The 27,132-nt window shown below is 38.9% G+C and overlaps 1 protein-coding gene across 3 annotated transcripts in view; it reads left to right on the top strand.

Moving 5' to 3' along the window:
* Positions 1-27,132, top strand: part of LOC147677801 (ATP-binding cassette sub-family C member 12-like) — a 954,180-nt gene that overhangs the window by 357,507 nt on the left and 569,541 nt on the right. For all 3 annotated transcript variants that reach the window (XM_086945451.1, XM_086945452.1, XM_086945453.1), the window contains exon 9: positions 13,785-13,933. In XM_086945451.1, coding sequence (XP_086801577.1) covers positions 13,785-13,933 — 149 coding nt within the window. The remainder of the gene's footprint in view (positions 1-13,784; positions 13,934-27,132) is intronic.

Raw genomic sequence — 27,132 nt, 5'->3', positions numbered from 1 at the left:
GAACCTCCGCTCCACCAACCTCGCCCTGTCAGAGACCCTTCACATTCGCAGAAACAAAGCCGGAGGGAGAGCATTCTCCTACATCGCAGCCAAGACCTGGAACGAGCTCCCTGCGAACATCAGATGCTCTCCGACCATGCGTACGTTCAGGAAGGACCTCAAGACCTAGGTCTTCCACTGATCCGGAGCTGCTTACCCCCCCCCCCCCCCCCCCCCCCCCAGCGCCTTGAAACCCTCACGGGTGAGTAGCGCACTATACCAACCCCTGATTGATTCATTCATTGATTATCCTTGCTGCGTCACAGCGGTCTTACCTTAAAAGGTGAAACCTAGAGGCAAACAAGTGCAGTACATTTTACCATGTGTTTACCGCCAGTGAGTCACAGTTCATGAAGCTCTCTCACAGTAAAAAGTAAAAATACAGGCGGTCAAAAAGCAAAAAATCTTAGCAGATTAGATGGTCATAACCACCTTCTCACAAGTAGAAAGTTTGTGTTATTTAATTAGTGTTGTTTGGCATTTGTTTGTGATAAATAATACTATTAATGGCAACTTTTTATAGAATAAAGACGTAATACATTTTTCTAATTTTTTTCATGTTTCCAAAGTTTTTTAAGATATAGATAAATAAGCAAAACATTTATCAATACATGTTATCATATACAAAATGTAAATCATAATTACATAGTATTGTATGTTTATGTTCTTTAACATCTTTTTAAACATTTCTTAAATAGTTTTATACACATATTTTTGACATCATTTTAACATACGTTTTCCAGTATATATTAAATAAATGTATATATTTTATAATATTATTTAATGTGTACTTTTCAATTTCTGAACATTTTTTACTACACTTGTTTTTTACATGTTTTACATGTTTAATATTTTTTTATCATTGTGTAATACATTTATTCAACATTTTTACATTTTTTCCCCATTAATATTTTTTTGTTTTATTTAGCACCCCCTTTTTGTTTATCACCACCTTGTATTTTGTAGTCTATTTGTGTAACTATTTGTCTTTTTTTCTGGGATCCAGGTCACAGTAATGTGCTGCTGTTCATCAGAACAAGTAAGCCCTTTTTTAAGGGTTTAGTGGGGAGGGGACATAGGGAGGTCTAGAGGTTAGTCATAGTGTTTTCTGTGATTTTTCTGAACATTTTGTTGTATTAATAGTAGTGTTTTCACTTGTGAGTAGTTTGGGGTTTTCGTACACTGTCTCACTAATGTATTGTTATGTTATGCTATGTTGTGATATGTTATGAATGTAATTATCATTAAGTGTAATGTGTGTTGAGGATGAGTTTACTTGTTTACTATATATGTTTTTGTCAACGAACATGTCCTATGTGCATTTGGGGTTGCTGCTTTTTTTTTAAGGCAATCACTTTTGGTTTATATTAAACCAATATATTTCACTATTTTTTTTTCAAACGTTATCATATTTTTCACATGAAAACAATAGACAACATCAGGATGCCCAAAGTCATGACGAATTAAAAGCAGTGGAGTTGGAGCCGGTAGCTTTTGGATATGCAAGTCAGTACACAAATGGACGTTTGGGGAACAGCCAAGGGAGGAAAGAGACAATACATAGTTACATAGTATTCATGGCAAAGTAGCTGTCAATTTCTGGGGGAGAAAATGAAAAAAAACAAGTAAGTGGGGTGATTTTACCAATTCATTCCGAGTTGGCAGTGTCCAACGTAAACAAGTAGTCTCTCAGGGGTTGCCATATATCCTCTGACCACGCTTGGCAAGTAGCAGAGCAATAGCAGTAAAGTGGCGCACTGCTTGGGGTTATCATCAAAGCACCCAGGAGTGCAAGGGACGGGCAGGGGGCCAGTGTGATAACAATCATCGTAGATAGTAGAGTGAAAATGTTGAACCAGTAGTCAGCCACCGCAGTAAAAGTCCAGGTCAGGTGAGCAAAGTCTGCATTGAGGATCCCACATTTTAGGCATTGGGAAAAGGGAGCAGGGTCAGATCGCGCTGTCTCGTAAAGTGACATATGCGTGGTGCAAAAATTTATAATGCAAAAACTTGGGTTTGTGGTTTAAGGAAATAAGCTTAGTTTGTGCACAGCAACCGTACCAGATTGTGTAGGGGAGAAGTTGCCCAAGGTCTCGTTCCATGCGTCGTGCATTTGCCTCTTTAGGCCAGGTGTCAATAGAGGACAGTTGCGCCCCGTCATGGTCAGTAATAATGAGGGTTAATATTTTTTACTTTGATTTCGATTTGTTTTTTTGTTTCCATGAGCAGTTATTTTTTTGAACACTTTTTGGGGGTTCTGTGTAGTTTCTTGATACTTTGGATTGCTTTGAGGGATGTCTTTTGGATTGGTTTTATTTTTGCATTTTCTTGGGAGTTTTGGGAAAATATTTTTTTAGTTTTAGGTGGATTATTATTTTTGACTACGTGAATACAGATGAAGATCTGTAGATACAGAACAGGAACTCATATTTATTTTATTTCATATGGGTGAGAAATTTTATATTTTATTGTTTGTGTAAATATAATGTGATTTTTATATGGAAATGTGTGGTTTATGTGTTTTTATTTTACGTGATGGATTGAGTTTGCTCTTTGACCTATTTGTTGGTGAGGTTTACATTTTTCATGTGTTTAACATTGGAGTTTTAGTAAATATTTAGAATGATGGAATAAAATAATGCATTATTTATACCAAAAATGATTTGTATTGTTGGTTTAGATTTTGGGACTTCTGTAAGTTATATATATAAGAATGTGCTTTTTTGCTATTACTTCTAAGTAATTTACTCCTTTTTTTATGAAAAGTTTGACTTTACATTGTAGCATGCTTTACATTATTTTAGTTTGCTTGCTACATTTAGGTGCAATTTGTTTTACAGATTGCTGCATTTATAGTTGTTGGTAGCTTTAGTTATTTTGTAATGCTTCTATAAATTTGTAGAGTGTAGGTTGGGTTCTACCTAATGTAGATTGGAATACATTGTGCCATCTTTCCACTGCGTGTCTCTCTTGGCTTCCTGTGCCAAGGTGCTGTCATAGACATTGCCCCATGGTATATTGAATTTGGGTTGGTATCTGTGTCTGGAGTGATGCAGTCTGCTAATCCAAGTGTCTCCAAAATAATTCATTAGGGGGGACTTAGTTTGCTTCAATTTGTTGGTAGAAAGGGTTTTCTATTTGTAAATTGTAGTAGTTAGCTACCTCAGTGACCGGGTAAAATACAAATTGGCTTTTAGAAGCATATTCTACACTCAGTGCAGATTGTTGGAGGTGTCTCCACATGATTTGATTGAAATGACAGTAACAGCCTTGTATGGCTGTGTGGGGGTAAATCTTTAAAATGACCTGAGTCATGGCTTACTCAAAGTCTATGATTATTTTATGTGGGTAGTAGTGATTTCTGTTTAATGTGGTTTAAGAGGTTGTAGTAAGTGCTGCTTTATTTCATAGTAGGGTATACATAAAAGGGATACCATGTATGGTGTATTTCTGAGTGAAAAGATTGTGACACTCTTTGAAGGTCCCATCCATCATTCAGGTTTGACATTGTCCTCATATGTTTTCTGCTGTAGAGAATATTAGGATTCATTTATCATTGTTTAGATTGTCATATTAAAGGAAAGGTTACATATTATGTGCGTTGTTGAATGTTCAGGTATTTCTATGTTTTGACATTTTCTAGGGGAAGGAGTTTTTTTTTAGTTTGTGCAATTAAACTTTTAAATTGGGTATAGATGGTAGTTGGGCTGTGATGTGTATTGAATTTGTTATTTACTTATAAAACTATGCAGCTAGTTGAATTTTTCATAGTTACTTGGATGTTGTTTTTAGATGTTTCAAACTGTTTGGCAGCTGTTGGGAGTGTTCTAATGTGGAGCAGGTGATTTCTATTTGAAGAAAAAAGTGCCAGTTTAATTTAAAATGTTTATATGTTGGTAGTTTGTAGATTTTGAGGTCTTTAGGTTAATTTTTACTCGCTATTGGAGTGAGTTTCTATTTTTTTATAAATTATGTATACTTAAGGGCCCATTAGGATCTCGGGCGGATCGCCAACGCCCACATGGCGGTGGCGATCCGCCCGAGATCCGTTCCTGCCCGCCACCCATTTCCCCCCATATTACTATGGCGGGGAGACCGCGGTGGACGGAAAGACCGTCTGCCGCTTTTCCGCCTGGGGAACAAGTCCACTGGGCGGAAAAGAGTTTAATATGGTGGCGGTGTCTGTTAGACACCGCCAGCCATATTACTATTAGGGTGAAAACAAGGTATGCTGTAGTTGCTTGCGGGGGCACGTTGCTGGCCCCCAGGGACTCAGGGGGGTGGGGCAAGTGCACATGGGGGTACCTATGGTACCCCTCTGCAGTTCCATGCACAACATGGCAAGCACCGCACAGTGCCTGCCATGTTGTGCATGGAACTGCACAACATGCCTTCCTGGCGTTGTGGCGGGCAGTGCTGAGTGCATCGCCCGCCACAATGTCAGGAATGCAAAATGTGCCTGCCACTGTGGCGGGCGCATCCTAATGGCACCCACGGGACCCCTGCCCTTATGGCTGGCGGTCCCATTTCACAATAGGATTGCGGAGGGACAAAGTTCGCCCGCCATCCTAATGATCCCCTTAGTTTGTTATATTTGTGTGCTGGTTTCTGATAGGTTTTTTTTTGGCAGCTTATCACTCTTCAAAGTTGTAGTGTTTTCGTTTGGGAAGTACATCTAAAAAGATAGAAATTAGTGTGGTTTGTTAATTATTTTACTTTTTTTAATTTATTTGCTAGTAAATTTCTAGTTTAAATGTAAATTTAACTTGGCTAGGTAGATGTTGAGATGCATCTATTTCTCCTTTAAGGGGCTTCTTCAAGGGGCTGATCAGAGAATCCGGCAGAGTTTCCTCGTCTTGCAGACATTGTCATTTTTGAAGCATGTAGTTGACAAAATTAGTGTGTCTTTTATACTGTTGATTCAATTATGATTTAACTACTTTTATTTTAGCAGTTATGTCCTTCTTTAGTAAAAGCTAATTTAGGTTTTATTTTTAATGTTTGATATAGCCTTATAGTTTTGATTATATCTATCTATCTATCTATCTATCTATCTATCTATCTATCTATCTATCTATCTATCTATCTATCTATCTATCTATCTATCTATCTATCTATCTATCTATCTATCTAGCTATCTATCTATCTATCTATCTATCTATCTATCTATCTATCTATCTATCTATCTATCTATCTATCTATCTATCTATCTATCTATCTATCTATCTAAACCAACTGCTCGAAAGAAGACCTAGGGCCCATGAGAGATGGAGCGCAAAAGCTGGAGCAGTCCACCGACAAAATGACTAAGTCAAGGGTCAAACACCACAGAACAACGCTTGCTCATAGTAACACATTTCAAGTGTGATCAAGGCCACTGAGATGGCCGAAAACACATCTTCTTTGGAAGTAAGTTTACAATGCTACTGTGAGTGAACGTCTTTCAGTGGGGTGTTTGACCCTGGACTATATATATATATATATATATATATATAAATATATATATATATATATATATATATATATATATATAACCTACTGGCGGTCGCCAGTAGGTAGTTATAGTTAGGATTATTTTCAATAGGAAATCGCAACATTCTATTTGGAATAACTTTGGCGCCGGTTGAGGAATCTGCCTGGAAATTTCCTCAAATTTGCCTCGCGGCGCTCCGGTCCTTCCCTGAAAGTTTGGGGGGGATTTGTCAAGCGGGGGCCGAGATAAAAGGGGGGTCCCAAAACATGTTTTCCCTATGTTAATTTCCATAGGGCGGTCGACCTCACTTTTAGCCCGAACGGCTGAATGGATTTCCAGCAAACTTGGCAAAATTGTAGGGACTGGTAGCCCGATGTGCCTTTGCTATGTCTCAAGATATGTGCTCCAGTGAATTTTGAGTAATTTAGGTTAAAAAATATATATATATCTATAAGCGCGCCCCGGTACGCGCACCGGGGCGCGAACCAGCGCGCTACGCGAGTTTGCGCGCGGAAAGCTGATTGGCTCTCGGGTGTCTGTAAACATTCCAAACAGTCCGGAGCGGCCGCCATCTTGTGTCTCGGTAGGATTGAGACACAAGTGGTGGCAAAAACAAAGGGGGAAATGACCATAAGGGGGCAGAGTAGACCCCCCTGACCCCCTAGGTTTGATTTTTTTTTCGATTTGCGCAGGGGGGAGCACCCGTTATGCGCACCGGGGAGCGCACCGGGGAGCGCACCATGGGGAAAAAAGAATGATAGAGTTTTCAAAAAATGTAGCCTTTTTTATAATTTGAAGGTAGTTCTAAAAAGAACTGTTTTTTTTCTTCATTTTGTTGTTTTATATTTTTTTTAATGTTTTTTTGAACATTTTGTACTTTTATTGGCTTTTATGAACTATTTTATATTTTTTTGTTATTTTTATGGGGAGAAACAAAAAACAGGGAATTGAAAACGGCTTAACTGGAACAAAAAAAAATCAGGAAAAAATTATGGATTTTTGGGGCATTTGTGGTTGTCACCAGCACGGTTGATGAGCGTTATGCTTGCTCACCATAGGTGATGGTCTTACCACAAAAAATACAAGTGATCTTGTATTGCCCAAACTTTGGTTGAATGTTTGGGACCATCTCCCTTGTCTCGGGTCCCGATGGAGTGGGTTGCTTCCGTTTGGAGGTGCTGGGTGAAGATTGGGGAGGGTTGCTGGCCAGTTCTCTCACCTCTGCCGCAGCATAGTTGTTGGGATGCCTGCGCTGCATGTGCCGAATCATGGTGTTATTTCCAAATGAGTATTTTTTATTAGGGTTACCCCTTGAAAGTTCCATCTTACAGATTAGGCAAGTCACCTTTGGCGCATTCACTTTCTTCTTGCCCTCTGGGATGGAAAAAAATTCCCATACAATGTGCTGCTTTTAGCCTATATGGGGTATTGTCTTCTGGTAGGAATCTCCTACTCCCCTCCTCCTCCTCCTCCTCTTCTTCATCTCCACCTCTGTGGTGTTGTGGTGGTCCTCTTGGTGGTGGTGGTGCAGATGCTCCAGCTGCTGCTGCTACTGTAGCCATTTTAAAGTACAAAATATTATTCAGAGATCTCAAAACAGGTCTTCCTCAGTCAAAGGACAAAGTCAGAATAAGGAAAAAAGGTGGGGTCTTTCATCATTTGGAAAAAAAAAACTGTCCAGAACCAATGAAAAGTGTTATTTTCAGGTCACAGGACCCGGGCTTTCATCATTTGGAAACCAAAACTGTTTTGCACCAATAAAAAGTGTTATTTTAAGGTCACATGACCCGACGCGCTTATGCTACGCGCCCCGGGGCGCGTCGCGTAAGCGTGTCGGATGCTTACGTTGCGTGATCGTATTCGCTCGAGTGCTTCCGGGTGCGCTTACCCCGTGCGTGTCACGCGGCTACGCGATACGTCACGATGATGTTTTCGTTCGCTGCAATAGCGCTAACGGGACGGTCACCGGTGCGCGCCCCGGGGCACGCCGGAAAACTGCGCTATCCGACCGGGGCGCGCACCGGGAGCGCTCCAGGGCAAAAAAAAATAAAAATATTATATAAATATACAATATAGGATTAATTATAAAAAATATTACATTTCATAGGTTTGAGGCCCTATAAATAGTTAGGAATTAGCATTTAAAAAACCTATGAAATTCACTGAAAAAACCATAGGTTTCACACCAGTTATAGTTAGGAATTAGCATTTAAAAAACCTTTGAAATTCACTGAAAAAACCATAGGTTTCACACCAGTCATAGTTAGGAATTAGCTTTTAAAAAACCTATTAAATTCCCTGAAAAAACCATAGGTTTCACACCAGTTATAGTTAGCTGGAAATTTTACTGACATAAAACCATTCAAATTCCAACGTTATAGTTAGTTGGACTCACTATAACAAGCGCGCCTGCAATGCACTGCTGATGACGTCACATATTACATCACTCATGACTGAAGGAGTTTCCCAGTAGATGTTGCTGAGATAACACAAAAGACTATATATCATCAGTGATGTCATTTGAGATGTTATCAGTGATGTCATGAGTGATGTCACTGACCATGTGATGAGTGATGTAATATGTGAAGTCATCAGCAGTGCATTGCGGGCGCGCAAGTAATAGTTAGCTGAACTAACTATAACGGGGGAATTTCAATGGTTTTGTATGAGTGAAATGTCCAGCTAACTATAACATATGTGAAACCTATGGTTTTTTTCAGTGAATATATATATATATATATATATATATATATGTATATATATGTATATATATATATATATATATATATATATATATATATATATATATATATATATATATATATATATATATATATATGTATGTATTATCCCAATATTGTCACAACTTATTGCCGAACAACTTGTAGGCGGGTGCCTCTATCGTGGTTGTGACCTTCACACTTTAAATGTTCAACAAAATCCCAACAGGAGAAACAAGGAGCATCCTGCGGTTCCCACATTTATTGAGGCAGATGTGTTTCAGCGATTTTGCCATACATTGCTAATGCCGACATTTTTAAACATTTCTGTCCCATCTCTATTGGGCAGTCTTTTTTTCACTATGAAACAATTTTTTATTATACAATTAATTAAAATCCTTACAATAAAAACAACACGATTCATAAAACAAAACAATTTCTTATGTTCCTTAAAGAAATGGAGGAAGTGTTAACATACCTTCATAATCGTTGGAAGTACATACAAGTATCATAGAAAAATATTTCATTCATAACCTGATATAAACATTACATTTCATTATTAATCACCATGCATATTAATAAAACCATCCATACAAATAATCTTCAAATCCTCTCTCTGGTATTTAAACAGCTAATTAAAAGAAGCAATGCATAAGGTAACACTTATTCAATCCAATTATAATCTTAATGCTTAATATATAAAGTGCATCCATGCTTCTTAAGATTTCTCAATGCCTTAGATACTATATCATCACAGAAAGATAGACATAGTTGAAATTTTCCCAGTTACATTGCCAATATAAGAAAAACAATATAGTTAGTATCATAGCCACTTTCTATTCCTATTGCATGACCAAAACATCGTCCTGAGCCAGTTTTTTCTCAGCTATAAAGATACATTTAACAAAGTAAACTGTTAAATTGATAATACGCCCTTGAAGGCACAGTATTATCGCTTGGCGACACGTTCTCCCCCCTTATCCCTTGAATATTGGTTTTAAATGTGTAATCTTTTTTGACGCAATTTGGGGCAAATACATACAATGTGCAGTAATGTTTCATTAGTATAACCACATAATCTACACTTTTGTGATTGCCAAACTTGTACCCATCTAGGTACCCCATCTTTTGTTGGATAGTGGCCAAACCTAAGCTTAAGCAACATATCCCTTACCGCCGGTTTAAAAAAAGAGGTTAGACTGGATTGGGGTGCAATTTTATTATACAAATTAATAACCGACCAGGCGTGCTTTTTTTGCAGTCATCTCCTGATATATTATGAATGATACCAAATTAGTTGATTGATTTAAAATCTGTTTTAAAATGGTCTTATTTCAAATCATATTGTCAAAAGGTAGGAGCTTAAAAGTATTCAAACTTTCCATTAAATATAACCTCCATGGGCTCGTATACTCCATCTTATTCATTTCTTGCCGGAATATATATGCAAGGGAGTCAGGGTCCGATAAATAGAGCGAAAATAGACATTTTAAAAATGCAGCTTGCCTTACCAATGTTGCCTCGGTAGTGGTTGTGACCATCACTCTTTAAATGTTCAACAAAATCCCCAAAGGAGAAACAAGTAGCACTCTGCGGTTTCAATACTCCAAGTCATTGAGGCAGAGGCATTTCAGCCATTTTCACCTTTTTCAATGCCATGATTACCATAAATTGCTATTGCTGACATTTTTAAGCATTCCTGTCCCATCTCTATCGGGCAGTTAAAAATGTGGTGAGAGACAACGGACTACCAGGTTCTGTAAATTTTCTTTCATTCATGTCCGCCATCTTGATATACCAGAATTAACACAATTCTCTAAGTGAGTGTGTCTGCATACTTGTGAATTCCATTAAAGTAATGTCTGTCACTAAGTAGAAAAAAGCTGCATAACACCAATATATTGGACGTCATTTTTCTCACCAAATGTGAGCAAATTGAAGTGTAGTAGCTTCACCTTGCTGTATTCCTGCACCATTCTAGATCTGTACCTGCTGGAGTTTGGTTTGGTAACCATAGTCCATTCATTAAAGTAATAATGACATTGTGTCGCTAAGTACAGTATTTCTGGTGGCCAGCTGCAGTTCTGGCAATGTTACAATGAAATATCCAACAATTGTCACCACAGATTGCCGAACAACTTGTGGGCGAGTGCCTCCGTCATGGATGTGACAATCACTCTTCAAATGTTCAACAAAATCCCCACAGGAGAAACAAGGAGCACTCTGCAGTTTCCATACTCCAATTTTATGAGGCAAACACGTTTTAGCGATTTTCGCCTTTTTCAATGCCCTGATTTCCATAAATTGATACAGCCGACATTTTTAAACATTTCTGTCCCATCTCTACGGGGCAGTCAAAAATGTGGTGAGAGATGAAGGACTACCAGATTCTGTAAATTTTCTTTCATTCAGGTCCGCCATCTTGACATACCAGAATTAACACAATTCTCTAAGTAAGTGTATCTCAATACTTGTGAATTCCATTTTAGAAATGTCTGTCACTAAGTAGAAACATTTTGCAGAACACAAATATATTAGACGTAATTTTTCTCACCAAATGTGAATATCTGTATTGTTATGAATTTAGTTCTAAATTTTATTGGGTAAAATTGTAAATATTTTGTTAATGCAATATATTTATTTTTAATTCAAGCATGTGCATAAAATGTTTTATGTTTATTTGAAATAATTGTTTTACATGAAAAGTTGTTTTTTAATATTTATTAGTGATGTAATTATTTAGGAGATATTATCGCAGCTGATTTTTGGTGAATCTATATTTTTGACATATTACATGTTTGATTTAAGGTGACAATATTTGTGTTTCCGATATCTGTGTTTTTGGTGTAAGTAAAAAATCGATAATTTTACCAACAATAGTTGTGGGTTTTTTCAGTTAAGTATTGGAAGGCGATATTTTGGTTAGCAATATTTATTACACTTTTTTTTCAATGTTGTGTGCATTGATATAATGTTAGTGATCTACAGGCGAGCTAAACAAAAGTGGAAATTCACGTGCCAAACTAACAGCTGTCGATTTTGGCCCTACAAGAAGGAATCATAGACCCATGTAATCTGCTGCTGTCACAATGAGCCATCCTTTTATTCTCAAGTTTTAGAAAATTTAGAATCAGATCTTGCTATTTAGCAAAAAAGTAATGTTCTAATTCGACAAATATGGAAATTGTCAGCAGCCTTGCAGCATTTAACTTCCTGTTTTATAGAGCAAATAAATATTTCCCTGACAATAAGGAACTTGGGAAAGCTAATTAAAGTGTCCTTTGGATAAATATACAGTTAAAAGAAGTGATTTTTTAAAAGCGACTCTGCTCTTATTTAAAAGCTTCTGCCTTGTATTTGAATTTGTGTATGTGGTTTGTAATAACTATACAATAAATATTTAATTCATTCGCATGCATTAGCAGTGCCAAAAGTGGCAAACAACATCAATTTGGCAAAGCAAGACAGATTGGCTTTGCAACCGCTTGTTGTCTGATTGGTGGTTGTGCACCCCAAATTGTCCAGTGATTGTACTGCAAACCCACTTTCTTATGAATGATTGGTGCACCTGCCACCCAACCTATTTTTTGATTATACAGCAGCATCCCTTTGACTTGATTGTTAACACTGCATCCTAAACTGTATTGTGAGTGAACTGAATATATTATTTTCTTTTGAGTTTCATTTGCATGTATTGTGCCCCTCCTCTCATTTGCGTTATATGTGCCTTTGCAGCCCTGTAATTAATTTGCATGACACTGCCCATACCCTTCTTTGATCCAAATGATTTGAATTTAAAGACTCTAACTTTGTAAATTTAGTTTCCCTATAATTTAACTATCCTTTCACTAAACCATGTTTTAATCAGTCACTATATCCATCTTCCTTGTATCCCTATTACTTCCTGGAGTTGCAGGCCTTTATCAATATACTGCTTGCCTAGATATATTAGGCCCCTCATCCCACACTCATCTACTCCTCTATTCCCAGTTATCTGTTTTCCAGGCAAATCTTCCACTACCTACCTCATCTGACCCCATCAAATAAACATGAAACATTCTAAAGTGCTAAATCCTGAGCTCTTACCCATTTAATTTGGTCTGTCAGCATGCAACAAGATACCTTATGTAAAAGGCCGCTTTCATTCTGACCTCTCTACTACACTTCACAGACAACATGGAGCCATGGGTTGACATGAAAGACTTCAGCTCATTAGCATCACTCGAACATATCCTGAACCTTCTCCAGCTAGGCAATCATATTGGCAGAGGACTAGTCCTCCTAATCGGCAAACCATATATGACTATGCCTACCTAAATTCAAGACTCTCCTCCTGATCCTTTGAGTACTGCTTTACACTTTCCTCATACCATTCAAAATCTTCTTGCATCTCATCATTGGCAACTAATCCTTCTTCTTAAATCAGGTTTCTGAGATTTGCTCACTCACAGATTGAGGCTATTGGTCTGCTGGCTATCCTGAAGCAGTTCCATGGCCATGCTCCATTAATAGTATGTAATTTTCACTGGAAGGATTTTTCATGGATTGTGCTCCTCAATAAAGGATAGATACAATTTCCTGTGGGACTCGATCTGTCTAGGAGTTTTTAGAAAGTCTTTACTCTGGTTCTTCTTGTTCTCATTTTCATGATTTAAATATGTTGTCATGTGAGTAGTAATGTCTGGAGAGATATTGCTAAGGAGAACTGCTGATAGGACGTCTGCTTTGAAGTTTTTAGATGTGCCTTCCGCTTAACTGAGTGCTGACTTCCTACTTGATATTTGCAGTTTGCATTAGACAGGCCCTCCATTTAAGTCCTTAGAGTCTGTACTGGCTTTCCTGACATCGGCAAATACATTAAAAGAAAGGGTTCTGATTTGATGGACTATTTTGAAACTTTGCCTCATTGACTTCCAGTAATGATCCCGCTTTTAGACCCAAAGACATTCTCTCAATTCATTGATCACCTGAGATTTTCTTTATGTATATAGTGTGTTGATGATGTATTGTGTAAGTTCTGTCCAGTTTGCCATTCTTTGACATTGTTCAACTTTCCGCCCATCACTTACTTTTTTTTTGCAATTGTTGCCCTAAGTGGGACAGGTATGCCCAGTTGTACTCAGACTGCCACCGGAGTCAAGCTATCCTGACTGATATGGGTGATACCCCGAAACTGTTCCTAGGAGGCTTGCTTTCAGTCTAGGGAGAACATGGCCTGCTAGTTTGGGCTGGACTGTTCCCATGGGGAGCAGGGTCAAGATTGGCTTGTATATGGCTGGGTCGAAACTGGAATGGCGTTGTGAGTAAAAGAACGATGGATTTAGGGCCTGATCTCAGTACTGGGGGGTGAGTGACATTGTCCAGCATTCTGTCCTTGGACCTTTTCTTCATCATTTTTGGGGCACCAGAGACAATGTTTACTATTAATTTTAAACATTGAATTTATGTTTCATAAAACACTGCCTATCATGAGTATGCAGAGGAACATTTTAGTTGTATTGTTACAATGGTAGAAAGCTCATCTTTAGCTGATCATGTATTTTTTTTTACAGGTATGAGGAAATTAGAAAAGAAGATATTGGAAAAAGCTGGATATGTGCAGAGTGTTAACTCTGCTGTCATTCCTGTGGTTGTGACTCTGGCAACTGTCTTGACCTTTGTTGTTCACACTCTTCTGAAGCAAGAATTAACTCCATCCACTGTAAGAATTTCTTTACATTTCTTCTTCTATTAATACATTAATTGAGTGCATTGGCTAATCGTGTTCTCCCAGTTTTCTTTAACACTTTATAAGGTCTGATATATTTCAAGATAAGTAACTGTGAGCAAAAAAGTTAGAATTTGTGAAAAATGTTTACAATATCTGAATGTATCACAACATATCCTTTCTAAATGTGTATATTTTTGATCTGCAGCAAGATCAGATAAATGCTTAAAAATGTGTCTCTCCTCTGTTAGAAAAGGGTTTCATCATCCTTGGTTATACAATGAGTTATGGCATGGGTCAATTCAAAGGGCACATGGTTCACTTTAACATCCAATGTATGACAATGTTAAGCATGTTTTAGTCCTTTCATTTCATTCCTCAGGCCTCGTCATCACACAGATGGAATGTGGGATAAATCATCACCCTTCTGCTTTAGCTGGAATCCGCTGAAATGATCATTTAAGCTAACTGTGTCTTGATTAACGTAACCCAGTGAAAAGCATGCAAATATCTTAGTGATTCAGACTTCTTCGGGGCGTTTCGTGTGTGTCACAATTCCCCACTTATTTTGGTAATTTGCCCATGGATGCCACTTTTTGACAGTATAGCAAATATAACAGGCTAACATAATTTTAAAAGGAGCCTGGGTAAATTAATGTACTAGGAAGAATGATTCTTCTTTTTTGAATGGATGCAAATGGTAATGGGAATAGATTGCAAGGTTTTGGTCAAGCAACTGAAGAAAGAGACACATCCAATAAATTTCAGTAGATTTATAGACTAAAGCAAAAATATAAACATTATAATGGTGTGTGGTGTGAATGTTGCAGTACTCTGTTCAAAAGGATAAAAAACCATGATTATCTTAGCTCTAGCAATTATTTGAAAATAATTAATTCAATATAATGAAATGCATTTCTTTGTGTCATAATTTTTTATTGGAGTTCAAAGATAGGCAATTTCATAGGTTACAAAACAATAATGTCGACCTGTTTGGAGCCAAGTTTATCAAATAAGGAACACGCTTTACTCATGTGCTCTAATCTGAGATTTGATTGTGCATCCTTATATTTCCTCTATTGAAGTGAGGAATTTGACAGTAACTGTGCTACCTTAATTTTGAGGTCTCATAAGTGTATCATGAAAGCTATATCCAACTTAGGTCTTGTGGGACCAGATCCATGTCAGATTTTCAGGAATGCCACACACTATAGGCCTGATTTAGAGTCCGGCAAAAAACACGTTACACCAACACAAATGTGACTAATTTCCCACCTTTCATGTTTGTGACGGGGTACCGAGTCCGCCGAACTCTAAATCAGGCCTTTAAAATCAATTTCTACTTAGGTTCACTCCATGTAGATATATGTTACTGAGGCCAGCTCTACATTTTTTATTTTGTTTATTTCTCAGATACAAACCTCAAAAGCAGGGGTTCAGCCGGATAAACAAAATAAAATTGCCCTGATGCCTGAGTGTTCACTCTTTGCACTTATGGTCCATTGTTGATTTTGCCTGTCTGGATCAGCCAAGCTTATCAAGGCGAACTCAGGCAGTAGAAATCTCTTGCAGGAAGCCTGTTCTAAAATTAGTGGGCCTTACAGTCCTACAGAGGTTGTGGTCCAGTGGTCAGCGGGCTTCATTCCTGGATTGACTGTCTGCTACACCAACGGAGGCTCTACCAGCGGTTGATCACTGGTGCCCCCACCTCTAAGTGGGGCAGGGAGCCATGAGTTTGTCGGAACTGAAGCACCACCAATTTAGAATGGGTTATTGGCCCTTGTTAGATGTTAAGAGCTTTCTGGCGACCATTATAATTAGTATCACATGTAATAATGTTATATATGGGGATATAAGTTCTATAGGTGGGAACAAATTACATTTGACCTCGCCACCATTTAAATAAACTCTTATGTTAGCCCTTGCACCGTCCAATCACACACGAGTGACGTGCACTATTATTTTTAAGCTTTTATTTTGGTTTGATTATTGCCTATTTACCATGATACATCTTACTCATATATAGGGGTCACCTTTGAGGCAGACCCACAGTAAAAGCTTAATTCAAGAATTACATTAACTTATTGTTGACAAGTTGATTAAGAAAACATAGAATCATAGCATCCATTTTCATAGTCCACTAAACTTTGTTTTCTTATTTTTGTCAATTGTTGTTGTTCTGTTTTCCAATCAGTTTGTCTTATGGCATTCTTTGAATTAGTATCAGCCCAATTTATGAAGTAAAGTAAATCTTTGCTGGAGGACAAGGCATAGCCAGGAAAAGATAGTATGATGAGTCTTGTGAATACGTAAAAGCAAGGCTGTTGCCCAAGAAGAAAGACATGGCAGGATAAAATAACACCTTTACCTAATGGAATCAGAACTGCAGCTGGTCATTGGGGAAAATCCTTGAGGAGAAAAATAGACAGAATATCTGTATTGATAGCACCAGATCATTTACAGTCACTTAACTTAATAACATTTTCTAATCTACTATAAATTCTAAATGTGAAGTTCCCTGACAAACTCCTAGTACTTGTTAACCTTGAACTATAGAGAGATCATCAGGAGAAGTTAGTAAATGCTTCTGCAATCTCTGCATCAATGACCAAACTATCTACATCATGCCTATTCTTCTACTCATGCTTACCGAGCCAAACCAATAACATGACATGCTTTTTGCCCACCACACATAGATCTTTCTATTTTACTCAAGAAAGTGCCCTTGCTACCTCCTCAACAAGAGCTTTAAGTCCATTTCTATTCATGGCAATGTAATTATTAGACTATAGAGGGAGTAATGTCGCATGTTACTTTTTCTGTGTCAGAAGCGTTTCTTCCAACCCTTGAATAGTTGATGAAAACCCCTTCTTTTTCACTAACATTTTTTATATTGCCCCCCTCCTAAGTACTGACTGGTAAGTAGAGGTGGGCGAAGATTTTGTGTAATTATGTAATATTTTGGGAAAATTACACAAAATTATGTAAAATTCTAATCTATCATTTAGTGCTTCATTTTAATGCAAAATGTGACCTGTCAAATTTGAGGACACATTTCACATTGAAAATATAGCAGCTACTTGCATTCTTGTTGCTCACATTAGACTCTCGCTCCAGCGTTATCATTTTGTAGCAAATGACGGCAGAATTACTCAATATGGTGTTATGGTATAGTTTGGGAAATTTCACCTAGGAAACATAACGTGAAATTCCCAAAATTATGAGCATTTTGGCACTATAATTTTAATTTCACCCTGGATTACGTGTACGCTTCCCAGAATGTTACAGCTGATTACTCCAAACCTAAATTATTCTTAAATTAATGTTTTGTTGTTGTGACAAAGTGGGAAATGCCTCGTTATCTCTGAGGTTCCATATATTTATTCCATATATTTACTTTCTATCAATCTTATAGTTGTCATTAAGGGAGTAATTGCATTCTCTCTTGCCAAAATAGCTATGTTATGGCTTCTCTGATATAACTTGGTTGGAATAAATACATACTCAAGTATGGAGTACATACCATGTGCCACAGGATAAACAAGAATTTGTCTTGAGTCTGCATGAGCAGTCCATTATACATCCACTGCCTCAAGGTCCACTACAAACGCCTCTTATGCCAATCTCGCAACTACTTCTGCTGCTGATAATTTGGATCTTTCTTGGTTTTACTTAACACCAGATTAAAATCTCCACTCTCTACTAAATCTGAGTCTGCTAGCCTCAGGACCATATCACTAATCCTTTCATAATCAAGGATAAAAGATAGAGAGGGAGATACAACAATATTAACATAATGCTTTCACAATTTCAAGTACACAGAATAGCCGGAGAGCATGTAGAGAAAACATAACCATGTATTCCTGTTGCCTTAAATTATTATTATTATTATTATTATTAAAGGCTTTTATAGCGCGCTCTATTACTAAAAAATAGTATCCTGGCGCGGTAAAGGCGGAACAGACTGGGAGAGGACAAATATTAGGAAACATAACAGTAAAATTAGACTTTAATATTAAAAAGGTGAGTTTTTAGTCCTTTCTTAAAAGCATTGAGAGACGGTGCAGTTTTTAAGTGGAGGGGAAGGGCGTTCCAAGATTTTGCTGCTTTTACTGAGATTGATTGGCCGCCAAGTCTGCAATATTTAAATTTGGGGACAGATTAATGCATCTTTGCACATGCACTGATATATTACCTAATCGAATTTGAATATCATTTTTATATGAATCTAAAGTGTTCTTCAGCCTTAACATGCATGCTTCCTGTAGGCCTGGAAGTTATTTTCTTTGAGCTAGTGCATCTGCACGTTTCCTGCATCTTGTAGTATAATGTGATCGCACTTTCAATGCTGGCAAACAGAAGCATGACTTTAGAAAGATTGTGAATTCAGTATGATGTATCTTTATTTTCATTTCAAGGGCGCCTCGGACTATCTCCACCAGAAGATCCTTCCTCCTGCTCATTAAATAGTTACGTTTAAGTAACAGTTTCTGTCACGTGTTTATGCTCTATAGACATGTATTGAAAGAAAAGTGTATAAGATTCTTCCAAATGTGCACGCATTTTAGCTTTATATACTCCAACTGGCCTTTTGAGCAAGAGCTCTGGTCAACTGAAGTGACAATTTTCGCCTGAATATTTGCTGTGCCACTTGCCTATTTTTTGCATTAGTAGACTTTTAGATATTCTAACATGTTGTGTTTTATTATAAGAACCTCATGACATCTACTAAAGTCTTTTTAACTGGAAAGCAAATCAATAAATTCAGAAGAACTGTGTTTACTGGGGTGCCCGAAGGAAGCTCTGTACATGCTAAGACTCTATAGCTCTTTCCATTGGCATTTGTTGAAGAAGGAAACGCATTGGAATGAGACAATTGGGTTTGGAACCACCATCATCATCAAAATGGAACCACAGTATGATAAATTCTCCTCATTGAATGGGCATAAACCATAACTGGTTCCCGAAATGGATCTACCATGATTGCATGTTTCCTGGGGCACCCCATAGTCTAGTAAATGGGTTTCCCCTTACATGGCATTCCTTACCTATAATCAAGAGAGAATGGACACTGGTATCTGCAGAAACCATTAGTTTTTTTATCGAAAACCCTCATAGACTTCCTGAAAATTGTCAACGCGGTATATCTTTTTTCCGCCCCATCAGGAGTCTTGGCATAGTCATTGGGTCTACGATTGACGTGCAAGATGCCTGCCTCACCCGAGGCTACTTCTGGTGTATGCAGAAGTGTCCAGAAATGAAAAAGGGGAAGTTAAAAAAGTAATGACTAGAAAAAATGGAAAACTTTAATGAGTGCAAAGAACTAGTCACTCTTAATAAAAATCTTAGTGATATGTGAGTAGCTGAGTTATAGAGCTACTATATCATTCCAAAGGTGTCGACATGTTTCAGCTCTCGGGGCCCACAGGGGTCAGGGGAGCTTTCGTCATGACAATAACAAGGACAAACAAAAACAAAGTATATATATATGTCAAAACACACACACCTTCTGTGTGAGTTACAGCAATGATAAGCTGGAATTTCCAAGCTTTTCCAATCCTCATTCGGACTTCAGCGGGGAGTCAGGGTCGCAGCTGGTTTTTTACCATGCGGCGTGTCTCTAGCGCCTTGTGCTGACTCTGCCCCCGGTTAACTCAGCTACTCACATATCACTAAGATTTTTATTAAAGAAGTAGCCTCGGGTGAGGCAGGCATCTTGCACGTCAATCGTAGACCCAATGACTATGCCAAGACTCCTGATGGGGCGGAAAAAAGATATACCGCTTTGACAATTTTCAGGAAGTCTATGAGGGTTTTCGATAAAAAAACTAATGGTTTCTGCAGATACCAGTGTCCATTCTCTCTTGATTACCAGTAACTTATAAATAGGGGAAACGAATGGACCCTACTTTTTTCCTCTTCCCTCCTTTTCATTTTTGATTCCTTACCTATAGCCATTTTCAAAGGAGAGGAGCCAAGGCTGATTTATAATACCTGGCAATATTGCGCTTGGACAGTAAAAACCCTAAGCTAATAAGGTATGGGCACCTCTAGGGAAAGCCACCTTCCCCATAATTCTTCAGAGTGCCAATTTGAGGATCATGTCAATAGGGAGGTGGAGGAAAGCAGTTAACATACAAGATAATGCAGACTAGTATACCTGAATTATCCTACGACCTCAAGTAACAAGAAAGTAGTTTGCCTTGGGACCTTGGCATTTGAAACACTGTGGGAAAGGGACTTTACCCAATTTCCAGAGTTACGTTGATGTGAAATTGGGATGAATGTCTTTCCAAAATTGACCAGTATAATCTCCTAGGCCTTGGGTGAGGTGTCTGCATGGGCAGTAAGAGCACCCTCCTCAAGTTATGTCCAGTTACCCTTGAAGGTATAAAGCTGTTTTGGAGACAAAAATAGAGGTGCAGAATGAACAGTCCAGTGCTTGCCCTACCAAACCACTCCGCTTCTTCTTGAAACTTTTTTTTCATAGAATCAAAAGAATCCATGAATTTTCTCTCTTTTGAAAATTCTTTATTCAAAAACACACAGCCAGCACAACTCCCCCTTTCTTAAGGCTGCAAATAGCACACAACTGCATCTAGGAATATAATAAAAATAATGTAATAACCATTACTCACAACCAAGGACGTGCCGGATTACGTGACGTGGCGGAAGAACGCACAGGTGGAGGGAGCGAATACGGACTGCCCAGGGAAGGCCACGTTGCTCTGGAATCGCCCGCATTGGCCCCCACATAGTGGATATCAACAAACTATTGGCCCATGATAGCCGAGCCAGAGCGGAGCAGGGGCAGCACTGATCCTGAGTGTGGCCGTTGAGGAGGAGGCAAGAGACACTGCCAGAGACGTGGAATGAAGTCAGTATCTCTGATGTCAGTGTGAATTCGGCCGGTTGGCGCAAGTAAGGCTGTAGTATGGCCTGTGGCCTGCTTTGGGCGCATGTTTTGTTAGCATGGCTTATTAGACGTTTAAACGCCATTTTACTTTTTGCTGCTTTTGCACACTACACTGCATAGCTGTTTTTGTACGTTAGCCTTCACGGAGGTCTATACATGAGAAAAGGTTTGTTTTCGGCATCTCTAGACTTACATTGTGCCCCTAGTCTGAACAGTGAGTGCTGAGCCGTCAAGGTTATCAAAACATGTTAGCTGTTTTTTGACATTTCCGTGTTACGCTCTCTAGACACAACAGTTTGGCAGCTGTGAGCCAAGTAAGATTCTGGCGTCCTTATTATCACACATTCGCCATGATTTTACACACTTGGAAGATTCTCGTTTCCAGGGATGCAGAGAGACTATGCTGATCCAAATGTAATTTACTCTTACTGAGCGGAAAGGTAATGGGGTCTCCCGAAACAAGCCCAAGAGACCTTCTTTAGTTTATAATACATAGTTCCTATATACGGAGGATGTTAAAACTAGGTGCTATAGGACCTGTTTTCACTAGCATTGCAATATGATTCCTCTTTTTGTATTTTATGGAATTGTAACCATGCTGACCATATTATTCTTAATCATATGTCTGCTTATGTTGGCTAAAATACTGCACATGAGATCACCTCGTTAAAATAAATATTTTAACCTTACCGTGTCTCGAATTTACTCCTGTTGTGGACTGGTATGAGAGTATAACAAAAGAGTGTTCTCACTTCCCACCATTCCTGAGATGGTCCTAAGTCGCATGTTCTAGGTTGTCTAATCATTGGTTACTTTGCTATAGGACAAAGAGCTAATGTGACACTGATGCTAGCTGGTTGGGGTTCTTCTAGGTACTGAGGTGAGTTTCTGGTACACCACAATTCACTAATGTCCTAGGTCTCTGTGCACAGTTCTGTGTATGAGCAGAAATCCTTGCAACAAGGCTAGTGCTGCAGTTACCTCCGTTTGTTGCGGAAGCGGCTAGCTTTAGGCCGGTGCAGCTTGCACCATCAGAATCCCACTCCTGCAACCTGTTTCACCGGCACTTATTCCCAATAATCATCCTGATTACCTGGGATCTGTTCCCTTATGCTGGTTGCCTGATGATCCGTTACATAAATTCATTTTAACATAATCTACATAGCAAAAATGGTATTCTAAAGCCGGGGCTGGGTCTGAGTCGGTCCTTTTTTTCTTTTCCGATTATGACCCTCTCGAGGCTGAAGTGAGCTTCAACTACCTGCCTCAGCAGTAGTTGTGCTGGGTGCCCAGGTGCCTGGGGAGGTTTCTAAGCACCCGGCTTGTGAATAACTGTGGTGCTTTGAGTGGGAACCTCCTTCACAACAGCAAGTGCAAGTGCAAGTTCCCCAACCTTCCAGTTATTGTGTTAAACAAACCATGGCAAGTAACCAACATCAACACCTATTGTTTAAATTGTCATGCTCTCTGGGAAGTCAAGGGGAGGGCACCAATAATTGCCTGGCGCAGGCAGAAGCGCTCTAATTTGCCAAAACTTAATAAAGCTCCAAATGCGTCAACAGCAGCCACAGCAGCTCCTGTAGAACAACAACTGCACCATAGGCTATGATCCTCAGCCAAAAAATCATTGGGAAAATGCAGATGAAATTTGGTTTCTTAAAGGACACTTTGCTTTCATAAAATAAAGACGCAAATGGTCTGCAAAGCCCACTACAACCACGTTTGCCTGGTACTTCTGAATTAGTATCCAGAGTATATGTGGGATGTCCAGATGTAGATGCCCCTGTGGAATTAAAAACAAAACTGGTGGCCTTTCAGTGGGAGGAAGGGCTAAGAAAAATCATTCAAGTTTTGGACAAAAGGGGATCTCAGGTGTTAGATCCTTTTAATAGCAGACCTGAGTTCATCCAATCCGAGTTAGCTAAGGTTTTTGAGGCAGACGTTCACAGCCCCAAAGGACCAAAGCTTGCCAAAAGCATTACAGAGCCTAATGAAGCATTGATAAAAAGCATGGACACTCAGGTAGCAGTTGAGGTGCATCATCACTTATCCTATAACATAACCATAGGATTGGCTGGTAATCATCCAGTTTTGGGACTTGTACAGCAAACAGCAAAGGGTGCAATATTTACAGTCCATCTAAAAAATAGAACACTGTCAGAGGAGGAGGTGCGGTCAGAAGAGGTCTTCCCAGCATATCACTTGGAGCCTGCAGTATTACAGGAGGAAAGAATACCTTTGGTATGCTCCCCTTTATCTGTGGGCCCAGATAACTCTCTCCAAGTTGATATCTTGTACAGCAAATCACCCAGGCAGGAAGGAAGAGACAGTAATACACGGGATATTTAGCTTCGCTCATTTCAAGCTGTAGTTAATGCTTTAACATATCAGTCAAGTAAGTTAGATCTACAGGTGGACCTTCTTAACCCAATGCGTCTTTCATTACCCGAATAAAGTCAAAGATTGGTGCGTTAAACTCACTGGTACAGAGGGCCCAAGTTGAATCTCAAATCATCTCATCCTGTGCTGGTAGCCGAGATCTAGACATACTGGCATGTCTTCCAGGCATAATGGAATCAGTGTTAACAGACATTAAACTGCAGCTGAAAACTGACTCTGGTACAGCAGTGATACCAACGGTAAACAATTTTGCCAAAAATACCTCTAAAGATCAACAGCAGGCAGGATACTTCTTCTTGTAATACGAGGAACCAAAGGTCGTCTAGCTGTCAGTCCCTGGGGAACAGTCAATTAACTATAGCTATTTCTAAAAAAAAAATTGCCTGCTAAAGAAGAAACGGGGCTATTGTAGATTTGAGTGATTTGTATCTGGATTTGGATTTGGAACTGCAGGGTAATTCACTATTTGTTACTATTCCTATGTGGAGTTAGGTATTGTGTGTTTGGCAGTTACAAAGAGGTTGGACACCATGAGTGTACTTGTAGAAGTGTTCAGTCATTCCTGTTTCTTTCTAGCACAGCTTGTGCTACACAGGTAACATTACATACATACAAACATATATATGAACCTCGTTGATCTATGGATTCAAGCATGGGTAAATTAGACTCTGGTTATACGTGAGGAGGATATGAACTGTTGTAATTTTTGCTTCAAGTTGCTTTTATTTTTATTCATCTTGTTCTGTGTCTCTAAGGTGTAATTGCGTGTGTGTGTGTGTGTGTGTGCGATTATCCATGCACCTTAGTGTAGTTGACTCAAAGCAGATAGTACTGTTTGTGATGGGTAGTGTTTTGGGGTGCTGTTTAATGGCGAGTGTGCATTGTTTTCTTTGTTTACATTGCAATATGTGTATTTGGGTCACTGATGATGTACTTTTGTGTACTGTTTTTACCAGAAGATGATATAGTGTTTGGTTTGTTTAGTAAAAAAATGGATGCGTGTAAGATATTGTGTCTGTGCTATAATGCCATTGTTGGGTTCTGCAAAATGAATGATGTGGAAGAGTTTTGGTAGCTAGGCTTCTGGCAGCTGTCAGTTGGAGAAGCCCAGTTGGAGACGGTCTGAGGAAAGGACTACATTGCTCCCTTTGGAAGTGCAATGAAGACAACTGTAGTTTTCATCCTATCCAATAAACTTGATCAGTGTATCTCATCTACAATGAATTGGATGCCAACCCTTTCAACAAAACACAATCACCTACAGAGAGATGTCTCCATTGGACATGTGGATACAACTGCAGCAAGAAGCACTGCACACACCATATCATAAGTTGCTTTTTGCAGATAGCTGGGAACTATATGAATTGGTGTACAGCTGTCTCCTCACATTACACAGCAGGGCCCAGGACAGCTTTACAAGACTTGCAGAGACAACAGAAACACCAAATAAATGTGGTGCCAGTTTTTCTGGAACTTTTCATGGGATTAGGAAACTCCTATGATGTAGCATGGATCCCAGTTTCCTATTTTCATCACACTTTATGCAGAATACAGAAACGCTCACAGGGACCTGAAAAACAGCACCTAGAAGAAACACTTGCCTGAGTAGTCTGCCTTGCTCTTGGCTTTGCTGGTAATTTGTAGATGTCTAGGACAGGCCCATGGACGGGCCCAAAGATGAAGCCTATTATAGTCCAGTGTTCTGGTCATACCAACCTCCCCCTGAAGACACAGAAATACTCCACGGGTACTGAGACAGCAACAGAATCACAATACATCACAACATGTTACAATCTAGCGTTGGGTCTTGGATCTGACACACTGTATATGTGAGTTAATATCTAGGTATATTTACCTATATTGGGTTTTGTAAACAGTGTTGGGTAGTCAACTATATCAAATTCTCCGAGAATGGAAAACTGTTTGAAGATAAAGGATAAGAGGATATGATGAACAGAGTTCACAAGTTTACACAAGTGAAAGAGGGGGAATTAGTAAAGTGGAAAGGATAGGGAACAGATTCAAAAGTGTTAGTTGTGCACCGAAAGGTTTCATGTAAGATGGTTGGAAACAAAAAGAGCACAACCGTGAGAAAAGTGGAAATTATTACACAAGGTGAGGGAAGGAAGCAGTTGGGGACAGCAGAGAGTGGTTCGATTTTCCAAAACTAAGCTATAAAAAATGTAGGCGAGACTACTCACATTGTGGCTGAATTTCTTCAATTGCATTTTATAACCAGATTATTGCGAGAGTCTGACTTTTGCCACTTCAGCCTATTCAGATGAGGGTTTACTAGCATTGCCCTACAAGCTGACGTGGACATTGTCTTTCACTTTGATCTTCATGACTGGACACTGGTATGACCCAAACAACAGTTTTCTCACCTTCATAAATATGTTGAATTCTTGACCTTCAAGTTTGTGAAGTTAGTTCTCTGCTAAGCTAATGATATAATAGTGTGTGTAATATGGTAAAAGGTTGCCCATGAATATGTATAAATCACTAACCTTTGTCTACTTAAAAAAGCTCACAATTTGCAAAAAAACTAAAATTTACAAAGGCTTACGTACCTATACATACTAAGGACTAGGTCAGTCCATCAAGGCAAATGCTATGTGACAGCTTGCAATACAAGTCTATGAGCATCAACTAAAACAAAAAGTACAATCTCTATAATTGTTACTTACATTTCCTATAAGTGAAAGCACAAGAATAATAACGAAAGATGATGAACAATAGCTAATGATTATCGCACCAATGGCCATTTGAAACCCATAACAGTTTCCTTTTGATTAGTAATGTAAATTATGTAAAATCATATATCACCCTTAAACTTCCTGAAGTGTTTAAAGTAACCCTGGGCAAAGCACTATGCTACGCTCGCGTAGTTGTGAAGTTTGCGCTAATTCACACTACGCGAATTGCACGTAGCACAGTGCAAACACGCATAGCGTAGCGTAGTGCAGCGGTCATTTTTTGCTTGCTCGCGGTCCTCAATGTCAAGTTGCCAACCGCAGAGCAAGCAAAATGACATCCCGGCAAGACTTTTTCCTCGTTCGCGATCAGCAACATCAAGTTGCTGATCGCGAGTATGGAAAATAAACCTCCCGGCAAGCTTCTCAATGCAGGGAGGTCAGGTTTCTCATTGTGAGTGGTCGCGTATGCTCGCGACCGCTCGCGATGAGAAACTACCAGTCCGCGTTGAGAAAGCTGTAGCTCGAGTAAAAATCTACTCGAGCGGCAGTAAAAGACATCTCGCACTGTGCAAGATGCCATTTTCAATGATTGCACAGTGCGGACAAGCATCCGGCACTGTGCAATCATTGCGAACAGTTCGTGTAGTTCTACGCGTAGCTCGCATAGTGCGAAGTGCACTTTGCATAGCTTCGTGTAGCGCTACTTCGCGAACTACGCCTAGGGTTAGTTTAAAGTATATAATGTACTGTATTAAAAGTTAACTTTACCCCACTATATTCTGAACTTAAATATCTGTGATAAAACACTGATATGATAGATACTTTATTTCACTTCTCCACTGCTTGGTAATTATTATATTTCTCCATTTTAAACTACAGGATATTCAGTTCCCTTCATAATGTATTTTCCTAGGTTCTCAGTGCCATCTGACAATGTGTATGACTGGTAATGCTCCCTCAAATTCTGGAGAAGGAGCAGGAGAGCCCAGTAAATGGGACTTCCTGGGTAACTGTAGTGAAGTGAAGAGGTAAGGTTCTATAGAGACTGTGAGAGCCTGTGCCTCTTAAAAATAAATACTTTAATTATTGCTTTTACTGCAGCCAAATCTCCACGACAGAGAGATATGTTTACGTTTCTTAATTTCACCTACATCTCCTTTGTTTAGAAAGAGTTGAGGCAC

This window comes from Lissotriton vulgaris, chromosome 12, assembly GCF_964263255.1.
Source record: "Lissotriton vulgaris chromosome 12, aLisVul1.2, whole genome shotgun sequence".
Taxonomy (NCBI): domain Eukaryota; kingdom Metazoa; phylum Chordata; class Amphibia; order Caudata; family Salamandridae; genus Lissotriton; species Lissotriton vulgaris.
The sequence above is the reverse complement of the archived record's forward strand: the minus strand, read 5'-3'. Positions and strand labels throughout refer to the sequence as shown.